The 21,861-nt window shown below is 45.0% G+C and overlaps 1 protein-coding gene across 1 annotated transcript in view; it reads left to right on the top strand.

Moving 5' to 3' along the window:
• The first annotated feature begins 1,660 nt into the window (after positions 1-1,660).
• The window catches only part of LOC139405855 (calbindin-like), a 25,148-nt gene continuing 4,947 nt past the window's right edge, over positions 1,661-21,861 (top strand). The window contains exons 1-9 of the mRNA XM_071148291.1: positions 1,661-1,813; positions 2,300-2,376; positions 11,350-11,424; positions 14,697-14,777; positions 14,915-14,971; positions 21,275-21,352; positions 21,505-21,560; positions 21,672-21,711; positions 21,829-21,861. The exon at positions 21,829-21,861 is cut by the window's right edge and continues 21 nt beyond it. Of these exons, the coding sequence (XP_071004392.1) occupies positions 1,735-1,813; positions 2,300-2,376; positions 11,350-11,424; positions 14,697-14,777; positions 14,915-14,971; positions 21,275-21,352; positions 21,505-21,560; positions 21,672-21,711; positions 21,829-21,861 (576 nt within the window). The 5' untranslated portion in view covers positions 1,661-1,734. The remainder of the gene's footprint in view (positions 1,814-2,299; positions 2,377-11,349; positions 11,425-14,696; positions 14,778-14,914; positions 14,972-21,274; positions 21,353-21,504; positions 21,561-21,671; positions 21,712-21,828) is intronic.

Genomic DNA, 21,861 nt, shown 5'->3' with positions numbered 1-21,861 from the left:
GCTGAAGTTATTAATTACACTTTGGACGGTGTATCAATACACCCAGTCACTACAAAGATACAGGTGTCCTTTCTAACTCAGTTGCCGGAGAGGATGAAACCGCTCAGGGATTTCCCCATGAGGCCAATGGTGACTTTAAAACTTTAACACTGGGAGATGAATTCACCTTTCAGCAGGACAATAGCCTGAAACACAAGGCCAAATCTACACGGGAGTTGCTTACCAAGAAGGCAGTGAATGTCCCTGAGTGGCTGAGTTATAGTTTTGACTTAAATCTACTTGAAAATCTATGGCAAGACCTGAAAATGGTTGTCTAGCAATGATCAACAACCAATTTGACAGAGCTTGAAGAATTTTGAAAAGAATAATGGGCAAAATTCAGGTGTGGAAAGCTTTTAAGAGTCTTGCCCAGAAAGACTCACAGCCAAGGGTGCTTCTACAAAGCATTGACTCAGGGATGTGAATACTTATGCAACTTAGATAGTTCTGTATTTCATTTTCAATATAATTTGCAACAATTTAAAAAAAAACATGTTTTCACTTTGTCGTTGTGGGGTATTTTTGTGTAGATGGGTGAGAAAAATGTATATTTAATCAATGTTAAATTCAGGCTGTAACAAAAAGTGGAATAAGTCAAGGGATAGGAATACTTTCTGAAGGCACTGTACTATAGTGTACAACTATCCCATTCAAGCTATGGACAATCTGAAAAAGAGACATAACCCTCTTCATAATGCATTCATATAGAATTAACTTTGTGATACAATGCTGTATGAAGCCATACAAGTCATAGACCTGTGCTGCATTTATACGCTGGGGTACAATGACTCTCCATAGCATTCATTGACCACCGCCATCCATATTGAAGTTCCATCTTTCTGTTGTCGCTCACTCACACTCACTCACACTCACAAGTAACAACTTATTGAAGGTAATATCTTCACTTTATTCTATTCCATTTCCCCATCTCCCAAAGCCACCTCATGCACTGAATTGTTATTGATTGTGTGGACTATGTGTCCCATTTCCCTGTAAACACACATTATGAGGCAGCAGTCAACAGTCTTCTCTAATGAGTGGCACCACCCAGTACAACAAAAAATCTAAATTAAATGTAAAAGTAAGAAACCAAATCCTAAATCTCCATAGTTAGACAGGGAGTTGAATCAGCCCAACTATCATGGAGGGTCCAAGCCAGGAATTCGCATTTCAAAGCATCCTTTCTGTCCTTTTTTTCTTATTTTGAAGATTATGTAATTTTGCTACTCCATAATCCATTTATGGGTTTTATTTCATATAGAGCCCTAGGATGGCCCTTAAATGCCAGAATAAAGAAGAGGGGGGGGGGGGGGGGGGGGGGGGGGGGGGGGGGGGTGAGATAGTATTTGGTTGAACAACTTCTACACGTTTGTCGGATAGAGCGTTTATCTGGAGGGGGAAATGAAAAGCACGAAGAGCGGGTGCTCATTTAAATGGATCTCACGTCTCCGTGCCCCCTGGCGCGCGTCAACGTGCTGCTGAGCACGCTCTATTCCTGCGGCGGGAAGAGAGGAGGTGACTTGCGCGTTTGGCTAGTTTCCCAACATCGGGGACGGAGGGGCGACAGTTAAAGATTAGCGTGATAGTGCTTCCTTTAAATACCGGGCACCGACTGATCAAAGCGTCCAATTCATTGCAGATCCTCGGCCAGTGCAGCTATCTGGTACGCGCTCCCGTCCCCAAACGTAACCCGAGATGGCAAACGCGTACCTGCAAGGAGTAGAGATCTCTGCATCACAGTTCCTGGATATTTTTCACCATTATGATAACGATGGTAACTTATTCCTTAAGATTGTGGATTATTCGTTGGGATGGCACTGAAGTAAAACGATTTTTGGGAAGTGTTGCGCCAAAGACCCTCATAGACCATTTGCGCTTTTTAGCGGGTTTTCGAAAATATGTAGTAGCCTATATTGAATGAAACAGTCGATTTAGCTGTCAAGACTGACATTTGTGTGACATTTGTTCTCTCAACTTTATCCATTGACAAATTGGATTGACAAATAATTGATTTAGAACCATTAACCACCATTTTATAGCGAAATATCAATATTTACAAAACTATATATGACTGGAAAATATGATTATAATATTGTGATAGGTTTAGGCACTAAAAATATGATTCCGTCAAAGTATGATTCAGTCATACAGCTGTCATGAAACGGCAAATGATGGATTTGATCCTGTGCGTTATATTCTTAAACTTAATGTAGGCTACTTTACGCATGTCTTTGATTGATTTGGTGCTTACTTCTTGCAGGTAATGGATATATTGAAGGGAAGGAGTTGCAGAGTTTTATAAAAGAACTTCAGCAAGCTCGAAAACAGGCAGGACTTGTAAGTAAACTGAATTATTTTAAACTTTAAAACTTGAATGTACCGGCAGTCGGCCTGACAACTAATTGTCTTCTCAGACTGAACTGTTATCTAGTTTTTAAATGCATTAGGTATGACCCTCATTCGAATTACTTTCATCAGATAGGCCATACAGTAGGCTAGACATATAGACATTGTGATTAGGCTACTGGTGGTGCCACAGTTGAAAGCTTTCAAGTTAAAACATTGTGTGTGTGTGAATGTGTGAGAGAGAGCGAGAGAGAGAGATTGGGGTAAGTGTGGTGGGGAGAAAGAGAACTCAGTGCACCAGACATTACAGGCACCAAGCAGTTTTAACACTGATGCTGGTATTATGTGCACACCCTACAAGTTTTGTGTCTGTTTCAGCCGTGACATAATGTTGTCTTGTCAACATCCTCATCACTCATATTAGTGCTATTTGCTGTGTAATAATAATCAGTCATCTTTAATGGTTTTTTTTACTAGAATAATCAAAAGGTTGGATTATAAAATGCAGCACAGGGCATGTCATTGAGAACATTTAATTTACAGAAGAGACTAAATGCATATTTTAGATTTCTTGTTGGTTCAATGAAGATAGGGTTTTCTCAAGAGATGGAAATGGTGCATTTCATATAATGCTTCACTGAGCTTCCATTTTAAAGTACTGTCGTGATATTGTGAAACTGGTCGTTCTTAATTGACCCTTCGCTAAGCACCACCTCCCTTGGTTACTGTTGCAGCCATGGACAACATTTTCCCTGGAAGCACAATTCTCCCTTCCAACCACTGGCGAAATCCCCTCACAATGATCTCAAACTGTGTTTTTGGGGTGGCAGGGTAGCCTAGTGGTTAGAGCGTTGGACTAGTAACCAGGAGGGTGCAAGTTCAAACCCCCGAGCTGACAAGATTGTCGTTCTGCCCCTGAACAGGCAGTTAACCCACTGTTCCCAGGCCGTCATTGAAAATAAGAATTTGTTCTTAACTGTGTTAGTTAAATAAAGGTTATAAAAATACACAATGAAATTATACACTGACTACCCCTTGCTAATCAAGAACCTATCTGGTATGTTGTAGTGGACTGCCAATACAATCGCTTCACTGAAACCTGGTAAACTTATGTCTGGCTCAGTCAAAGCGTACAAACCTCTTTTGGATCTAACTAGTGCTCTCAAATCATTTCCTGATGTCGACTGCAGATTGGAGTTGTATTAATAACATTTTGAGAAAACAAGTTATACCATATATTCATGGTCAATGAACCTGAAAAATAGCTAACCAGATGAACTAGCAAACTAATGTATAATTTTGGATTCTAAAAATACTCCATGAACAGGTTCTGGAACAGTACCCCCCCCCCCCCCCCTCGATGCGCGGCTCCAGCAGCACGCCGACACCGACCTCGGGGACGACCCGGAGGACAAGGCGCAGGGCGATCCGGATGAAGACGGTGGAACTCCCGCAGCAACGAAGGGTCTAAAACGTCCTCCACCGGCACCCAGCATCTCTCCTCCGGACCGTACCCCTCCCGCTCCACGAGGTACTGAAGGCCCCTCGCCCGACGCCTCGAGTCCAGGATGGCTCGAAGAGCATATACCGGGGCACCCTCGATGTCCAGAGGGGGCGGAGGAACCTCCCGCACCTCAGACTCCAGGAGTGGACCAGCCACCACCGGCCTGAGGAGAGACACATGGAACAAGGGAATAATATAGTAATCTGGGGGAATCTGTAACCTGTGGCACACCTCGTTCAGTCTCCTCAGGACCTTGAATGGCCCCACAAACCACAGACCCAGCTTCCGGCCGGGCAGGCGGAGGAGCAGGTTTCGGGTCGAGAGCCAGACCCGGTCCCCCGGTGCGAACACCGGGGCCTCGCTGCGGTGGCGGTCGGCGTTCGTCTTTACGGACCGTTGTAGGTGCATGGGCGGCGTCCCAGGTTTCCTCCGAGCGCTTAAACCATTCCTCCACCGCAGGAGCTTCGATCTGGCTCTGATGCCACGGTGCCAGAACCGGCTGATACCCCAGTACGCACTGGAAAAGAGAGAGGTTAGTGGAGGAGTGGCAGAGTGAGTTTTGGGCCATCTCTGCCCAGGGGCAGGTTTACTCACATCCTGGTTTACTCTCTCCACCTGCCCGTTACTTTCGGGGTGAAAGCCTGAGGTGAGGCTGACCAAGACCACCAGACGTTCCATGAACGCTCTCCAGACCCTGGGCGTTAATTGGGGACCCTGATCAGAAACTATGGCCTCAGGCACCCCATAGTGTCAGAAGACGTGTGTAAACAGGGCCTCCGCAGTCTGTAGGGCCGTAGGGAGACCGGGCAAAGGGAGGAAACGGCAGGACTTAAAAAAACGATCCACAACGACCAGGATCGTGGTGTTGCCCTGTGACGGAGGAAGATCCATCAGGAAGTCCACCGACAGGTGCGACCACAACCGTTGTGGAACGGGTAGGGGTTGAAACTTCCCTCTGGGCAGGTGCCAGGGAGCCTTGCACTGGGCACACACCTAGCAGGAGGAAACATAAACCCTCACGTCCTTGGCCAAGGTGGACCACCAGTACTTCCCACTAAGGCAACGCACCGTCCGACCGATGCCAGGGTGACCAGACTAGGGTGACGTGTGGGCCCAATAGATCAACCGGTCGCGGACAGCAGACGGAACATACAGGCGTCCAGCTGGACACTGGGGGGGAGTGGGCTCTGTGCGTAACGCCCGCTCGATGTCCGCGGCAAGCTCCCACACCACCGGTGCCACCAGGCAAAAGGCTAGAAGTATGGGAGTGTGATCCGTGGACCGCGCCTCCGTGTCATACATCCGGGACAGTATGTCTGCCTTAGCATTCTGGGAATCTGGTCTGTAGGATAGAGTGAAAACAAAACATGTAAAAACCATGGCCCACCTCGCCTGGCGAGTGTTCAGTCTCCTCGCAGCCCGGATATACTCCAGATTGCGGTGATCAGTCCAGATGAGAAAAGGGTGTTTAGCCCCCTCAAGCCAATGTCTCCACGCCTTCAGAGCCTTGACAACAGCCAACAGCTCCCGGTCCCCCACATCATAGTTTCACTCCGCCAGCGCTGAGCTTCTTCGAAAAGAAAGCACAGGGGCGGAGCTTTGGTGGTGTGCCCGAGAGTTGAGAGAGCATGGCTCCTATCCCAGCCTCGGACGCGTCCACCTCCACTATGAATGCCAAAGAGGGATCCGGATGAGCCAGCACGGGAGCCGAGGTAAACAGAGCCTTCAGGTGACCAAAAGCCCTGTCCGCCTCAGCTGACCACTGCAGCCACACCAGTCCCGCCTTCAGCAGTGAGGTAATGGGAGTTGCTACCTGACCAAAACCCCAGATAAACCTCCGGTAGTATTTGGCAAACCCTAGAAACCGCTGCACGTCCTTTACCGTAGTGGGAGTCGGCCAATTACGCACGGCTCCAATGCGGTCACTCTCCATCTCCACCCCTGAAGTGGAAATGCGATACCCTAGGAAGGAGACTGAATGTTGGAAGAACAGACATTTCTCATCCTTGACGTACAGGTCATGCTCCAGCAGTCGACCAAGCACCCTGCGCACCAGGGACACATGCTCGGCGCGTGTAGCGGAGTATATCAGAATGTCGTCGATATACACCACTACACCCTGCCCGTGCAGGTCCCGGAAAATCTCATCAACAAAGGCCTGGAAGACTGATGGAGCATTCATCAACCCATACGGCATGACGAGGTACTCATAGTGCCCTGAGGTGGTACTAAATGCCGTCTTCCACTCGTCCCCCTCCCGGATATGCACCAGGTTGTAAGCGCTCCTGCGATCCAATTTTGTGAAGAAGCACGCCCCGTGCATTGACTCGATCACATTGGCGATGAGAGGCAGCGGGTAGCTATATGTCACTGTGATTTGATTGATCCCTCGATAGTCAATACATGGGCGCAGACCCCCATCCTTCTTCTTCACAAAAAATAAACTCGAGGAGGCAGGTGAAGTGGAGGGTCGAATGTATCCCTGCCCCAGCCGCCGTCTCCTCCTGTGACAGGGGATACACGTGACTCCTGGGAAGTACTGCGTCTACCAGGAGCTTTATCGCACAATCCCCCCGTCGATGGGGTGGTAATTTAGAAGGTGAGAGCCAAATCGGCATATTCTGAGGGGATGCGCACGGTGGAGACCTGGTCTGGACTTTCCACCGTAGTCGCACCGATGGAAACCCCCACACACCTCCCTGAGCACTCTCGTGACCACCCCTTGAGAGCCCTCTGTTGCCACAAAATAGTGGGGTTATGACAGGCCAACCAGGGTAAGCCCAGCACCACGGGAAACGCAGGAGAATCAATAAGGAAGAGACTGATTCTCTCCTTGTGACCCTCCTGCGTAACCACGTCTAGTAGAGCGGTGGCCTCCCTAATCAGCCCTGACCCTAATGGTCGACTATCTAGGGCGTGCACAGGGAAGGGCATATCCACAGGAACAAGGGGGATCCCTAAACTATGGGCAAATGAACGGTCAATAAAATTCCCAGCTGCGCCTGAATCTACGAGCGCCTTATGCTGGGAATGCGGGGAAAACTCAGGAAATGAAATAAACACATACATGTGAGCAACAAGGGGCTCTGGGTGAGCCTGGTGCCAACTCACCTGGGGTGACACGAGAGTGCCCTGCCTGCTGCCTCGACTCCCTGACGAACCCCACCAGCACCGACCAGCAGTGTGCCCTCTGCGGCCACAGATGGTGCAGGGAATGGCCCCTCCTCCCGTCGCCCTAAGTGCAGCACCTCCCAGCTCCATGGGCGTCGGAGCGGAGGTGCTGGGGGATGGAACTAACAGGCCCCGATCCGGATGTCCGCGGGTAGTCAGCAGGTTGTCCAGTCGGATGGACAGGTCCACCAGCTGGTCCAATGTGAGGGTGGTGTCTCGGCAGGCCAACTCCCGACGGACGTCCTCGCACAGATTGCACTGGTAGTGATTGATCAGGGCCCTGTCGTTCCATCCCGCGCTGGCGGTCAAGTCCAATGCAAAATCCTGCGCGCTCCTCGTCCCCAGCCTCAGGTGGAACAGTCGTGAACTCTGCAAAATGGTCCAACGCCGCGTCTCCCTCACTCCATACCCACTCCAGGGCTTTGCCTGAGAGGCAGGAGATGAGGGCGGACACGCTCTCACGTCCCAAAGGAGCTGGGTGGACGGTCGCCAGGTAGAGCTCCAGCTGTATTAGGAACCCATGGCATCCGGCAGCCATCCCATCATACTCACTCGGGAGCGCGAGCCGAATCCCGCTGGGACCAGGTGAAGGAGAGGTGGACAGTGGGGTCGGCGGTAGTGGCGCTGGTGGAGGCGCTGGAAATCCTCCTCCTCTCTCCCAACGATCCATCGTCTGCAGCACGCAATCCATGGCGGTGCCCAGACGTTGCAACATGGTCGCATGCTGCTGAATGCGCTCCTCTGTTGCCACAGGGAGGGTGTCTGCTCCTGCTGACTCCATTGGGTTGGTGAGTGATTCTGTAATGGGGTCCTGTGTGTAGCTGGTGTAGAGAGTCAGGCGAAAGACAGCAGAAATGAGTAATCAACTTACTTTACTCAAAATACAAATATACAAGGCAAATTATACGAGCCCACAATAACGAACCGATTTACAACAATCACTCACGAACAAACATGGGGAACAGAGGGTTAAATAATAAACAGGTAATTGGGTGAGTGAAACCAGGTGTGTAAGACTAATACAAAACAAATGGAAAATGAAAAGTGGATCGGCGGTGGCTAGAAGGCCGGTGACGTCGAACACCGAACACCGCCCAAACAAGGAGAGGGACTGACTTCGGTGGAGGTCGTGGCAGTTTTCCATTCTGACCTTGTTATTTGACACTGGTATGTTTATTTGTGTCTCTACTCAGCGTTTTGGGGTCTGAATTGGATTGAGTCACCCATTGCTCAGTGACAAACAGCACTGCAGTGCACTCTCCTGCTTTGCATTTTGGAAAGGTTAAACACTTATTTCCCATTCTGTATACAAGCAATTAGCCAAGCCTCTATAGAGCAAGTCAATTGGCACTCAATCCCAAAACTTTAAACAGGAGTAATGGCTCAACTTTTGCCAGACACTGAAAACACCTTTTGATTTACTCTATGGGGAGAGAGCACGTTGGGGAGTTGATTATGGAAAATCGCCGCATTTACCATCAAATTAAGTGCCCATTTACAACTGCCCAATCAATGTCCAGTGAGAAAACACCATTGAAGTGCAATTTGAAGTAGGATTGGAGTTATTAGCATATCTGACACCACCTTATGCAGAGAGATGCCAAAGATGGTTTCCACATTTAGCATGGGCATCATCAACAGACAGATCAATACAGAGATCAATGATTGGTTTTGACTGCATAGCGCATGCAGTGTGTAGATTGGCTCAGGGTCCTCTTACTTAGAAATTCCATTGAATTCAATCAAACATGCACTTTAACATTTGCAGAGTCACTTGGTGTTGGATAGTGGACATGATTTTGATTATGTCATACAGCAATAAAGATGGCTTCCAAAGATGGCCGTCATGCATCTACTCAGTGGACACACAAATGGACTAGACGAAGAGCTCACTCATAGTACATCTTCCTTTCATACAACATAATCATTTTAACCCGAAAGACAAGGCCAATGTTAGAATATTGCCTACTTTCTACCAGTACACTTGTTCTCCAGTGAGAATGCAAGGTGATCTTCTTCACTAAAGTTAACCTCTCGTGCCAGTTTCTCTGAAAGGAAAATTATGAAATGATAATGGTCATATATTTGGAACATATTTGGTCAGCGCTGGTGTGACACTGGGATTTACAGATATTTATTTATAGCATCTCAGGATATGGCTCACATTGTTCTTGAAGCAATGCATTGCTTTTATTGATTGTGTTTTGGAGGTGAAATGCAAATGTAAAAATCTGAGTCCTACTGTGTTTATATTCCTATTATAGAAAGGCTCTATAAAACCGGCATTAGTCATTACTAAGGTACCTTGATGTTCTCATAAAAACATAGAGTACTAACGCATCGATCACACCAATAGCGTCATTGCATTTTGGTACAGCAGAAGTACATTCATTTCCAATGGAACGCTGCGTGTGCCTTGCAGCATTGCGTTGCAGAGGCAGTTGCAGTGCGTTCTGTGTGGTGCATACGTTATAGAACGTATGCGTTAAACTGTATGCGTAGACGACTTGACAGAAATGGTAGCAGAAGGTGAATGTTGAACTTTTGTTGAACACATATCCAGATGGTGCTGCGTACCATTTTGCACATTGATGGTATAGGTGTGATCGAGGTGAAAGATGCACTAATATTGATCTTTTATCCTTGGATATCAAATGTAATCTAGTTGTTTTTTTTTCTTCTATCTTTCAACTCATTTACTTTTACCATCGATACAATGGGAGTGAGTGATCATGGTAAAGGCTATGTCCATCTTTTACAGAAATGCTCAATTTGCAGCTTAAAGCCTAATATATACCTTACACAAGTATGCAACACAAGAACGCAATTAACTACGCATGCAATAAAGCCCACTTCAACAGGCCTACTGCAAGGCCATGTAGCAGATAAGTGCTACCCTTTAAGTGTTACACATCATACAGTATCTACAGTATCACATTGTCACATGTAACACTTCCCAGTCCCAACATAGACAACCTCAAATGGCTGCCTTTAAAGGCCCAGTGTGTAGTCAAAAACGTGATTTACCTGTTTTATATATATGTTTTATATATATGTTATATATATGTTTATATATATGTTTTATATATATATATATTATGTTTTATGAAAATTGCTAAGAAGCTGTTTTTGTTTATTTTTTTGACAATTTTAATGGAAAACAATCACAGTAAGCTACTTGTTACCCATAAATGATTTGATATTGAGATAAAAATGACTGCATTGGACCTTGGAACTTATTGTAGCATTCTCTCGAGGCACTTCATATGCTTCTATGAAAGTACCTGACAGTATCAGTGCCTCGTCAACTCGAATCAATTACACTGAACGTGTCAGTGGAGATCTCTATCCCTCCCCACCAGGCATTACATCAGTAGCTGGCTGGCTGTGCAGCCAGGTCAACTGTGATGCAAGTCAGTATTCCACGTCCATCAATGTCTGAGGACGTCGGGAGATGACGTGGAACCGGCCTCTAGGGGCAACAGTGAGAGCTGTTACCTTCAAGTAGGTTGAGGTTTTGCTAGGGCGTTGTGAACGGGAATGGCAGATGGGCGTAAGCATCTGATTCGAAAGGTTGCAAGTTTTAATCTAGCAATAGAATGTCGTTTTTATATTTGTTTTAAACCTATCCCAAACCTTAACCCGTACCTTAACCATTCAGAGTTGATGCCTAACCTTAAGAATTTTGAATAAATGCCTGAATTTAACCCTAACCATAACAATTCAGAGTTAATGCCTAAACTTAACCTTAAACACTTTGAAACTTTACATTTGGAACAACTTCTAAATTTGCCATTTGAGAAACATGGATCAATGTCTAATTATGACATGAGACTTTGAGAGCTGGTTGGGCCCCTTCGTACATGCATAATCAATGCATCGCGTGGCCATCTGTATGTGTGCAGCGACATGGACTGACCAGTGTCAAGACTCTATTAGAATTGTGCTCTGATGGGTGAAGATTACAACCATCGCTCCTAATCTGCTTGGCATGTTAAATGGTGTTTGTGAGGACACAAGGTATACAAGGTCTTTCATGGCACCAGGTGCCTACTAAATAGCCTTTCTAGATAATTGAGCAGATTACTGAGCCCTCATGCTATCCGTGCTTGTATTTCAAACAACTAAAATCTTCCCTGCAATAAACATAATTACTTGTTATAAGGATGTGTGAATCCCTATTTAGTTTCGATGTTAACTAATATGTTTATATGTTGAGATTTGTATGTAATTCTTCAAGGTAAAAGCTACTGCAATTAATTAACAATGTCATTTTTTCTCTCTCATAGGAGCTTACAGACCAAATGAAGGCTTTTGTACAGGAATATGAGAAAAATACAGATGCCAAAATTGGAATTGTTGAGGTAAGAGTCTACATAAACTCATGATGCAGTAGGTTAAGGCCCACTTAGAATTTGGGACTTTCAGGGACACCGGATCTTGAAACACTGCCAGGTTTAGAGGGGGCTTCTCCCTCTATGAAAGGTGTTCAAATATAATTTTTAAAGACAGTCAATTTAGCCGTGCAGGGTCAAGGGGATTCATATCTCTGCTATAGATGGATACTCTGAAGCTTTAGCTGACAGACAGGATCATTCAGCTGTACACACATGCACCCACGCACCATCGCACACAAACACACACAATGATTACACATATAGGTAATACACATAATTTGAAAGTGGAAATAACATCTATTGTGTTTGGAATACGAGATTGCCGTTTAAATTAGATTCTTCAGCAGCATGATGGAAGATCAGGAGTCCTGTTTGAATTTTTTTTGTTGGTGTGGGGTGTTTCAATGCCCCCGGAATGGTTATGTTGCAGCTGTCTGATGGCTAGTCTAGCGGGAATAGTCTGAAAGTTTAGGCTGGGTCTCAAACCGGATTTACAATGCATTTCTCAGCAGCCAGCTGTGTGTTTTTGGGAGGCGGGTGCTGGTCAGATCGATAAGGGCTATAGCCGCAAAGTTGGGGATTAACCAGCTATAGTATCCCACCAACACCAGGAAGGACTTGACCTGTGCCTTGGGGAACGGGCCAGTCACGAACTGCCTGGACCTTCCTCTCCTTGGGTTTGACGTTCCCATGTCCGATCAAATAACCCAGGTACTTCACCTCCTCGAACCCCAGCTTGCATTTCTTGGGATTCGCTGTCAATCCGGCCTGCATGAGCAATCCAGCACCGCCTAGAGGCGCGTCAGGTGTTCTTCCCAACCTTGGCTGTGGATGATGATGTCATCCAAATAGGCCGCTGCGTACTGTTGGTGGGGTCTGAGGACTCGGTCCATCAGGTGCTGGAACGTGGGCGGGGCTCCATGGAGACCAAACGGGAGGACCCGATATTGGTATAAGCTGTCCGGTGTCGAGAATGCTGTCTTTTCCCAGGAGGAGGCTGCCAAGGGTACCTGCCAATATCCCTTGGTCAGGTCCAGGATGCTGATGTACTGGACCTTTCCCAACCGGTCGATAAGCTCGTCCACCTTTGGAAAACACGGCGGTGTTCGATGAGCTCTTGGAGTGCTTGCTTCTGGGTCGGTCCGAGGTCCGCATTGCTCGAGACCACCACTGGTCCCGTCGACGTCCTGGGTTTTGACCACAACACGACCAAGGCTGTCATCACGTGTCACCTCTTCAACTTATTTTCTGCATTAGGGATTAAAACTAGCACCTTCTCACCCACATGGAACTCTCTGGGCTGGGTACCCCAATTGCAGACCTTGGCTTGGGCGCACTGGGCCTTCGCCATATGTTCCCTTACCACTGGCCATATGCCTGTCTTCCGCTCCCTCATCGTCTCTACGTGTTTTACCACGTCGCGTAACGGGGTCGGCTAGGCTTCCCACACCTCCATGGCGAGATCCAGTAGGCCGCTAGAGGAGGAGACAGCATGAAAGAGGAGACAGCATTGAAGAGGGGCAGCATGGGCTCCTCTTCCGGTTGTTCAGCAGGTGAGGTTGGTTCCAGCGCCCCCTCAGACCCCCAACTCCGTGTCCGTAGACACAGGTTTGGCAACCTCTTGGTTCCGGGCCGCGCAGGTGACGGTCTGTCCCCACTCTCGTCGGTCGCCAGCTCATACTCTTGTTCCCAGCTTGTGCCTCCACAGTGCCGTGAACAGCGAACAATCTCGTCCAACGAGGAGGGATACTGGCAACTCAGGTATGACACCCTCCACTATCTGGCAGCTCCCTTGTGGCATCACGATGGTGGCCTGCCTGGTCGAATAACACTTGGTGTCACCGTGGACACAGGATACGGACACAGCGTTACCACACTCCAGGAATCCAACAGAGCGTGTGTGTCGTGACCGTTGACTTTCACTGGCACCATGGGTACTGGTGGTTCACTGTGGGCCCAACATGAGGTGACATAGTTTACTGCATGGCCCGACTAATCTCCAGGGCCCGCTGATGGCATTGATTCTTCTTGACCCGGGCAATTCGATGCGAGGTGTTCCCGGGCGCCACACTCAAAACACCTCCTTTGGTCTTCATCCACCTGGGGTTCTTAGCAGCGGGTCGAATCTCCTCCAGCTGTCTCTCCGTGGGTCTGCAGTCCTTTAGCCCAGCTGACTGTCATATTGGGAGTACAGTGGTGGGGTCATCCTTCTGTCCCCTCCGACAGATTTGGCCTGCATCCCCTTCAGCAGGGCCTCTGTATTCTGATGCGTCTCCACAGCTCACAAGAGGTCCTCCAAGGTCTGGGTGTGTAGGCTCACCGACCTCATCATGTGAGGTAGCGCCATTAAGAAGCGGTCCATGACCACATTGTTGATAACAAGGAGGATGGCTATGTCGGTTAGGAGCCATGCCCTGGTGAAGGTCGCTCATCTGGGCTCATGGGGGAAGCGTCGGCCACAAACCTCCAGTCGTGGACCAGTTGGGCCCGACGGGCCAGGCTGTATCCGTAGTGGCTGAGTACCTCCTTCTTGAGACGGTCATAGTTAGCCGCCTGTTCTGTGTTGAGTTCATAATATGCCTTTTGGGCGTCTCCGGACAGGAACGGGGCCAGCAGACTCGCCCCCTTCGCCTTGGGACAACCTTCCCGGAGTATTGTCTGTTCAAACGTGCAGAGGTAGGTCTCGATGTCGTCATCCTCCGTTGATAGTGGGTAAACTTCAACCCTGGTCTGACCATGTTCTTAGACTTGCCCTGTCCGGTAGCAACCCTCCCATGTGCTGCCTACCTGGCAGCTTTATGGGCCCAGTATGGCTGGTGAGCAATCAGCCCCTCTGTCTGTCACCTCAACGAGACTCCCCCTCGTGGCATGTCTGCGGTACGCCACAATGATGGCGTTGAATCAACATGAAAAACTGATTGGATTTGCAAAAAGTAATCAACATAAGGGAATTTTGTCTTTTTTTCACCCAACTTTATCCTAAATCCAATGACATAGTGAAATTTTTTGTTGATTTCACGTTAAATTCCTGTTAGTTGACAACTCAACCAAATGTAAATTGAAACTAGACGTTTAAATGACATCTGTGCCTAGTGGGTGTTGGCTAAACTGTCATTGGGTGCCATTGTTTGCCACTGATCAACTGTTAAAAATAAATGGGATGTTCAACCAATGTTACCATGTTTCAGGACAATACAGTATGATCTCTTATATATTTTCCTCTTTTCTCTGTATCACAGCTAGTACAAATATTGCCCACAGAAGAGAACTTCTTGTTATTTTTCCGGCAACAGTTGAAGTCTTGTGCGGAATTTATGCAGGTATTTTTTTATTAACCAAGATTATCTATTTAAATGTTTTCAAGTGACTCATGACATAAACATCGTTTTTAACTGATTTAACTATTCTCTCCTCATTGATGATACAAACCCCTCTTTCACTCATTGTCTCATTCCAGGCTTGGCGATGTTATGATGCAGACCATAGTGGCTACATTGAAGCAGATGAGCTGAAGGTGAGCAATGCCTGCCGGTGTGTGTAGTGCCTCCTAATTTGTGTCTTGATGAACTGTCTCACTGTCCTCTCTATTTCATTATGGGGATATAGGCTCACAAGGAGCCTCTGAGGTCAATGCTCATCTGGACTGTAACTTGAAATCACTTTGTATTGTAAATCATTTTGGTAATTGAGCGTTTTGTAGGAATCCCGGGGGGAGTTTTGTTTTTCTTAACCCGTATACTAAAGTTTCACTCATGTACAGTACCAGTCAAAGGTTTGTACACACCTATTCATTCAAGGGTTTTTCTTTAGTTGTACTATGTTCTACATTGTAGAATAATAGTGAAGACATCAAAACTATGAAATAACACATATGGAATCATGTAGTAACCAAAAAAGTGTTTAAAAAAATCTAAATATATTTTAGATTCTTCAAAGTAGCCACTCTTTGCCTTGATGACAGCTTTGCACACTATTGGCATTCTCTAAACCAGCTTCATGAAAGTAGTCACGTGGAATGCTTTTTCAACCGTCTTGAAGGAGTTCCCACATATGCTGAGCACTTGTTGGCTGCTTTTCCTTCACTCTGCAGTCCAACTCATCCCAAACCATCTCAATTGGGTTGAGGTCAGGTGATTGTGGAGGCCAGGTCATCTGATGCAGCACTCCATCACTTTTCTTCTTGGTCAAATAGCCCTTACACAGCCTGGTTGTGTGTTTTAGTTCATTGTCCTTTTTAAAACCAAATGATAGTCCTACTAACCGCAAAGCAGATGGGGTGGCGTATCGCTGCAGAATGCTGTGGTAGCCATGCTGGTTTTGTGTGCCTTGAATTCTAAATAAATCACTGACCGTGTCACCAGCAAAGCACCCCCTCACCATCACACCCACCTCCTCCTCCATGCTTCACGGTCGGAACCACACATGCGGAGGTCATCCATTCACCTACTCCGCATCTCACAAAGACATGGCGGTTGATACCAAAAATCTTACATTTGGACTCATCAGACCAAAGTACAGATTTCCACCGGTCTAATGTCCATTGCTCGTGTTTTTTGGCCCAAGCAAGTCTTTTTTTCTTATTGGTGTCCTTTAGTAGTGGTTTCTTTGCAGCAATTCGATCACACAGTCTCCTCTGAACAGTTGATGTTGAGATGTCTGTTACTTGAACTCTGTGAAGCATTTATTTGGGCTGCAATCTGAGGTGCAGTTAATTGCCGATTTCTGAGGCTGGTAACTCTAATGAACTTATCCTCTGCAGCAGAGGTTAGCTGGGTCTCCCTTTCCTGTGGTTTTCCTCATGAGAGACAGTTTCATCATAGTGCTTAATGGTTTTTACGACTGCACTTGAAGAAACTTTCAAAGTTCTTGAAATTTTCCGGATTGATTGATATTCTTGTCTTAAAGTAACAACGGACTGTCATGTCTCTTTGCTTATTTGAGCTGTTCTTGCCATAAGATGGACTTGGTCTTTTACCAAATAGGGCTATCTTCTGCATACCACCCCTACCTTGTCACAATACAACTAATTAGCTCAAACACATTAAGAAGGAAAGAAATTCCACAAATTAACTTTTAACAAGGCACACCTATTAATTGAAATGCATTCCAGATGACTACCTCCTGAAGCTTGTTGAGAGAATGCCAAGAGTGTGCAACACTGCCATCAAGGCAAAGGGTGGCTACTTTGAAGAATCTCAAATATAAAATATATTTTGATTTGTATAACACTTTTTTGGTTACTACACGATTCCATGTGTTATTTCATAGTTTTGATGTCTTCACTATTATTCTACAATATAGAACATAGTAAAAAATAAAGAAAAACCCTGGAATGAGTAGGTGTGTCCAAACTTTTGACTGGTACTGAACGTTGGCTTTGACCTTCCCTAGACTAGTGTCAAGAAAGTCGTGGAATAATTAAGTTGTATTGATGTGTGATAAGAAAGGGGGGGATCAGAATTCCACACGTATGCTTGAGGTTCTAGGGGTCCGAGGTTAATGTGGGGTCAGAGATCAGACAACCTAGAGTATATTTCACACCGAGTCGTGCTCAAACTCTTTACTAACTGAATCATGTCTTCACATTAGTATGCATGCCAATATACACCCACATGTATTATAATGTGTTTTCATTACCTTGAACCATTAGGTACACATAGGCACCAAGACCCACACATCCACCCCCCTCCACACAGGTGCACACCACAAACCTCCTTCAAACCTCAATAACCTAAATTAATAGTTAAAAGACATTACAGGGTTAGCTTTTCCCGCGAGTGTTTTGATAACGATAACACTGTCAACAGTCAAGCACTTTACTGCAAGACCTAAGAGGTAGTTTGGAAGGTGTATCATAGTTAGCAGGGTTTTTTTACAGTATGCATGAAACTGAATGATTTAGAAAACACAAACCATTTAAGAATTTAGTTGTACTTTGTGTCATACAGTCAGGTCCAAAATTATTGTCATCCTTGATAAAGATGAGAAAAAATTCTGTATAAAATAAATACAAATATTGAGCTATACACTCTATCTAGAACCTAAAAGGGTTATTTGGCTCTCCATAGGATAACCCTTTGAATAACCCTTTTTGGTTCCAAGTAGAACCCTTTGGTTCTATATGGAACCCAAAATAGTCTTACCTGGAACTAAAAAAAATTGCAAACTCCAGGTGTTAACATTTATCTGATGACATGAAAATAGAGCTCTTTGGCCACTCACGCCAGTGGTGGGTTTGGCGTCGCAAAAAATATGAATATGCACAAAAAATCCCCATACCTACTGTAAAATATGCAGGTGGATCTTTGATGTTATTAGGCTATTTAGCTTCCACTGGTTCTGGGGTCCTTGTTAAGGTCAATGGCATCATGAACTTTACCCAGTACCAGGATATTTTAGCCAAAAAACTGGTTGCCTCTGCCAGGAGGCTGAAACTTGGCCTCAAGTGGATCTTCCAGCAAGACAATAACCCCAAGCACACATCAAAATCCACAAAGATATGGTTAGTTGACCACAAAAATCTACATTTTGCAATGGCCATCTGAGTCTCCGGACTTGAACCCCATTCAAAACCTTTGGTTTGAATTGAAGAGGTCCATACAGACAGATGAAGGATACCACGGATCTGTATGAAGAAAGGGTCTAAGATGCTTTCCAATGTGTTCTCCAATCCATCATTTTTTGGTGAAAAAAGCTCAGTACCATTATCCTCGCAAGGTATTGAAAACAGGGGTGCCAATCATTTTGACCCCTATCTTCTTGTGAAAATAAATATTACTTGTTAAACAAAATCTCTCTGAGCAACTGTGTTAGTATAAAATAATTACATTTTTCAGTTTATGTTGAGCGTATAATATACAGTGCCTTGCAAAAGTATTCACCCCCCTGGGTGTTTTTACTATTTTGTTGCAATACAACCTGTAATTTAAATTGATTTTTATTTGGATATCATGTAATGGACATATACAAAATAGTCCAATTTGGTGAAGTAAAATGAAAAAAAGAACTTGTTTAAAAAAATATATATAAAAAAAACATGGAAAAGTGGTACGTGCATTTGCTATGAAGCCCCTAAATAAGATCTGGTGCAACCAATTACCTTCAGAAGTCACATAATTAGTTAAATAAAGTCCACCTGTGTGCAATCTAAGTGTCACATGATCTGTCATATGATCTCAGTACACCTGTTCTGAAAGGCCCCAGAGTCTGCAACACCACCAAGCGGCACAAATGACGACCAAGGAGCTCTCCAAACAGGTCAGGGATAAAGTTGCGGAGAAGTACAGATCAGGGTTGGGTTATAAAAAAATATCTGTAACTTTGAACATCTGACGGAGCACCATTAAATCCATTATTAAAAAATGGAAAGAATATGGCACCACAACAAACTTGCCAAGAGAGGACCACCCACCAAAACTCACGGACCAGGCAAGGAGGGCATTAATCAGAGAGGCAACAAAGAGACCAAAGATAAACCTGAAGGAGCTGCAAAGCTCCACAGTGGAGACTGGAGTATCTGTCCATAGGACGACTTTAAGCCGTACACTCTACAGAGCTGGGCTTTACGGAAGAGTAGCCAGAAAAAAAGCCATTGCTTAAAGAAAAAAATAAGCAAACACGTTTGGTGTTCGCCAAATGGAGACTCCCCAAAAATATGGAAGAAGGTAAATGATCTGGTCAGATGAGTCAAAAATGTAGCTTTTTGGCCATCAAGGAAAACGCTATGTCTGGCGCAAACCCAACACCTCTCATCACCGGCAGCATCATGCTGTGGGGATGTTTTTCATTGGCAGGGACTAGGAAACTGGTCAGAATTGAAGGAATGATGGATGGTGCTAAATACAGGGAAATCCTTGAGGGAAACCTGTTTCAGTCTTCCAGAGATTTGAGACTGAGACTGGGAGGTTGACCTTCCAGCACAACAATGACCCTTCGCATACCGCTAAAGCAACACTCAAGTGGTTTAAAGGGAAACATTTAAATGTCTTGGAATGGCCTAGTCAAAGCCCAGACCTCAATCCAATTGAGAATCTGTGGTATGACTTAAAGATTGCTGTACACCAGTGGAACCCATTCAACTTGAAGGAGCTGGAGCAGTTTTGCCTTGAAGAATGGACAAAAATCCCAGTGGCTAGATGTGCCAAGCTTATAGAGACATACCCCAAGAGACTTGCAGCTGACATTGCTGAAAAGGTGGCTCTAAAAAGTATTGACTTTGGGGGTGAATAGTTATGCACGCTCAAGTTCTGTTTTCTCTTATTCCTTGTTTGTTTCACAAAAATATGTTGCATCTTCAAAGTGGTAGGCATGTTGTGTAAATCGGATGATACAAACCCCTAAAAAAAAATGTATTTTAATTTCAGGTTGTAAGTCAACAAAATAGGAAGAATGCCAAAGGGGGGCCTGAATTCAAAATTGATAACATAGATTTTGTTTTCCTCACCCATCTACACACAACACCCCATAATGACAAAGTGATAATGTTTAGACATTTTTGCAAATTTATTGAAAATGAAATACAGAAATATCTAATTTACATAAGTATTCACACCCCAAGTCAATACTTTGTAGAAGCACCTTTGGCGGTGATGATAGCTTTGAGTCGTCTTGGGTATGTCTGTATCAGCTTTGAGTCGTCTTGGGTATGTCTGTATCAGCTTTGAGTCGTCTTGGGTATGTCTGTATCAGCTTTGCACATCTGGATTTGGAGATTTTCTCCCATTCTTCCTTGCAGATTTTCTCAAGCTCTGTTAAATTAGATAGGGAGCGGTGGCTAACAGCAATCTTCAAGTCTTTCCACAGATTTTCAATGAGATTCAATTATCTCAGAGTCTTTCATGTGGCTTTTAGCAAACTCCCAAGCGTGTGGTCATGTGTATTTTTCTCAGGAATGGCTTCAGTCTGGCCACTCTACCATAAAGCCCAGATTGGTGAAGTGCTGCAGAGACGGTTGTCCTTCTGGCAGGTTCTCCCACCTCAGCCAAAGAACTGTGTAGTTCTGTCATGGCCATTGATTTCTTGGTCATCTCCCTGACTAAGGTACTTCTTGTCCGGTTGGTCAGTTTGGTCAGACTCTAGGCAGAGTCTGGGTAGGTCCATATTTTTTCAATTTCCCAATGATGGAGACCACTGTGCTCTTGGAAACATTCAACACTTTAGAAATGTTTTTTTTTACCCTTCCCCAGGTATATGCCTCATCACAATTATAGCTCAGAGATCTACAGACAGTTCCTTGGACTTCATGGTATAGTTTTTGCTCTGACGTGCACTGTCAACTGTGGGACCTTATATAGACAGGTGTGGTTCTTTCTAAATCATGTCCAAACAATTGAATTGGCCACAGGTGGACTCCAATCAAGTTGTAGCGACATCTCAAGGACGATCAAAGGAAATTGGATGCACCTGAGCTCAATTTAGAGTGTCATAGCAAAGGGTTGTTAATACTTATGTCAATTAGTTATTTGTGTATTTCATTTTCAATAAATTTTCTAAACTTTCTAAAAACATGTTTTCACTTTGTCGTTATGGGGTATTGTGTTTAGAAGGGTGAGAACTTTTCTCAATTGAATCCATTTTGAATTCAGGCTGTAACACAACACAATGTGGAATAAGTCAAGGGGTATGAATACTTTATGAAGACACCGTAGCTCAGTATTTGCATTATTTATTTTATACAGTCTTTGTTTGCTCATCTTTATCAACGGTGCCAATATTTCTGGACCTGACTGTACCTCCCAGACAGCATTGCATTTCAAATGTGTCTGCTATAGCAGGCGTTGTTGTCAAACTGATCTTTCTGCCTTTGCTTCATTTCCAGAACTTTTTGAAAGATCTGCTTCAGAAGGCTAAGAAACCATATGACGAAAAGAAGTTAGACGAGTATACACATACCACAGTAAGAATATAGTTTATACTTGTGCAGCTAGCCTCAGCAACAACATTGAGAACACTGTAGCTAAATGGCTATAACAAATAGCTCCGTACAGTATAGTCCTTCATTTTGTGTTTTGTAGAGATTTAATTTGTTTGTTCATTTTTATCTTCCAGCTCAAAATATTCGACTCAAACCACGATGGGAAGTTGTGTTTGGCAGAAATGGCGAGGTCTGCTTATGAAGTTTTCTCCTGTGTGATATGAATGATATATCTGTCTCCACATCGTGCTCTATATTACCTGAACACAATTCTTCCAATGTGTGTTTTTTTTTTTAACAGGCTGCTACCGGACGAGGAGAACTTTCTACTCAAGTTTCAGGTTGGTGGTTATTCCCAGAGTAAATCCAAGAGGGAATCGGAAAATCAGATTGACCTTGACTCCATTGTCTCCTCTCCCTCTATTTTCCTCCCCCTCTTGCTCGTCTTTCTGTCACAGAATGTGAAGATGGTGAGGAGAGAGTTCAACAAG

This window comes from Oncorhynchus clarkii, chromosome 3 (assembly GCF_045791955.1).
Source record: "Oncorhynchus clarkii lewisi isolate Uvic-CL-2024 chromosome 3, UVic_Ocla_1.0, whole genome shotgun sequence".
Taxonomy (NCBI): Eukaryota; Metazoa; Chordata; class Actinopteri; order Salmoniformes; family Salmonidae; genus Oncorhynchus; species Oncorhynchus clarkii.
The sequence above is the reverse complement of the archived record's forward strand: the minus strand, read 5'-3'. Positions and strand labels throughout refer to the sequence as shown.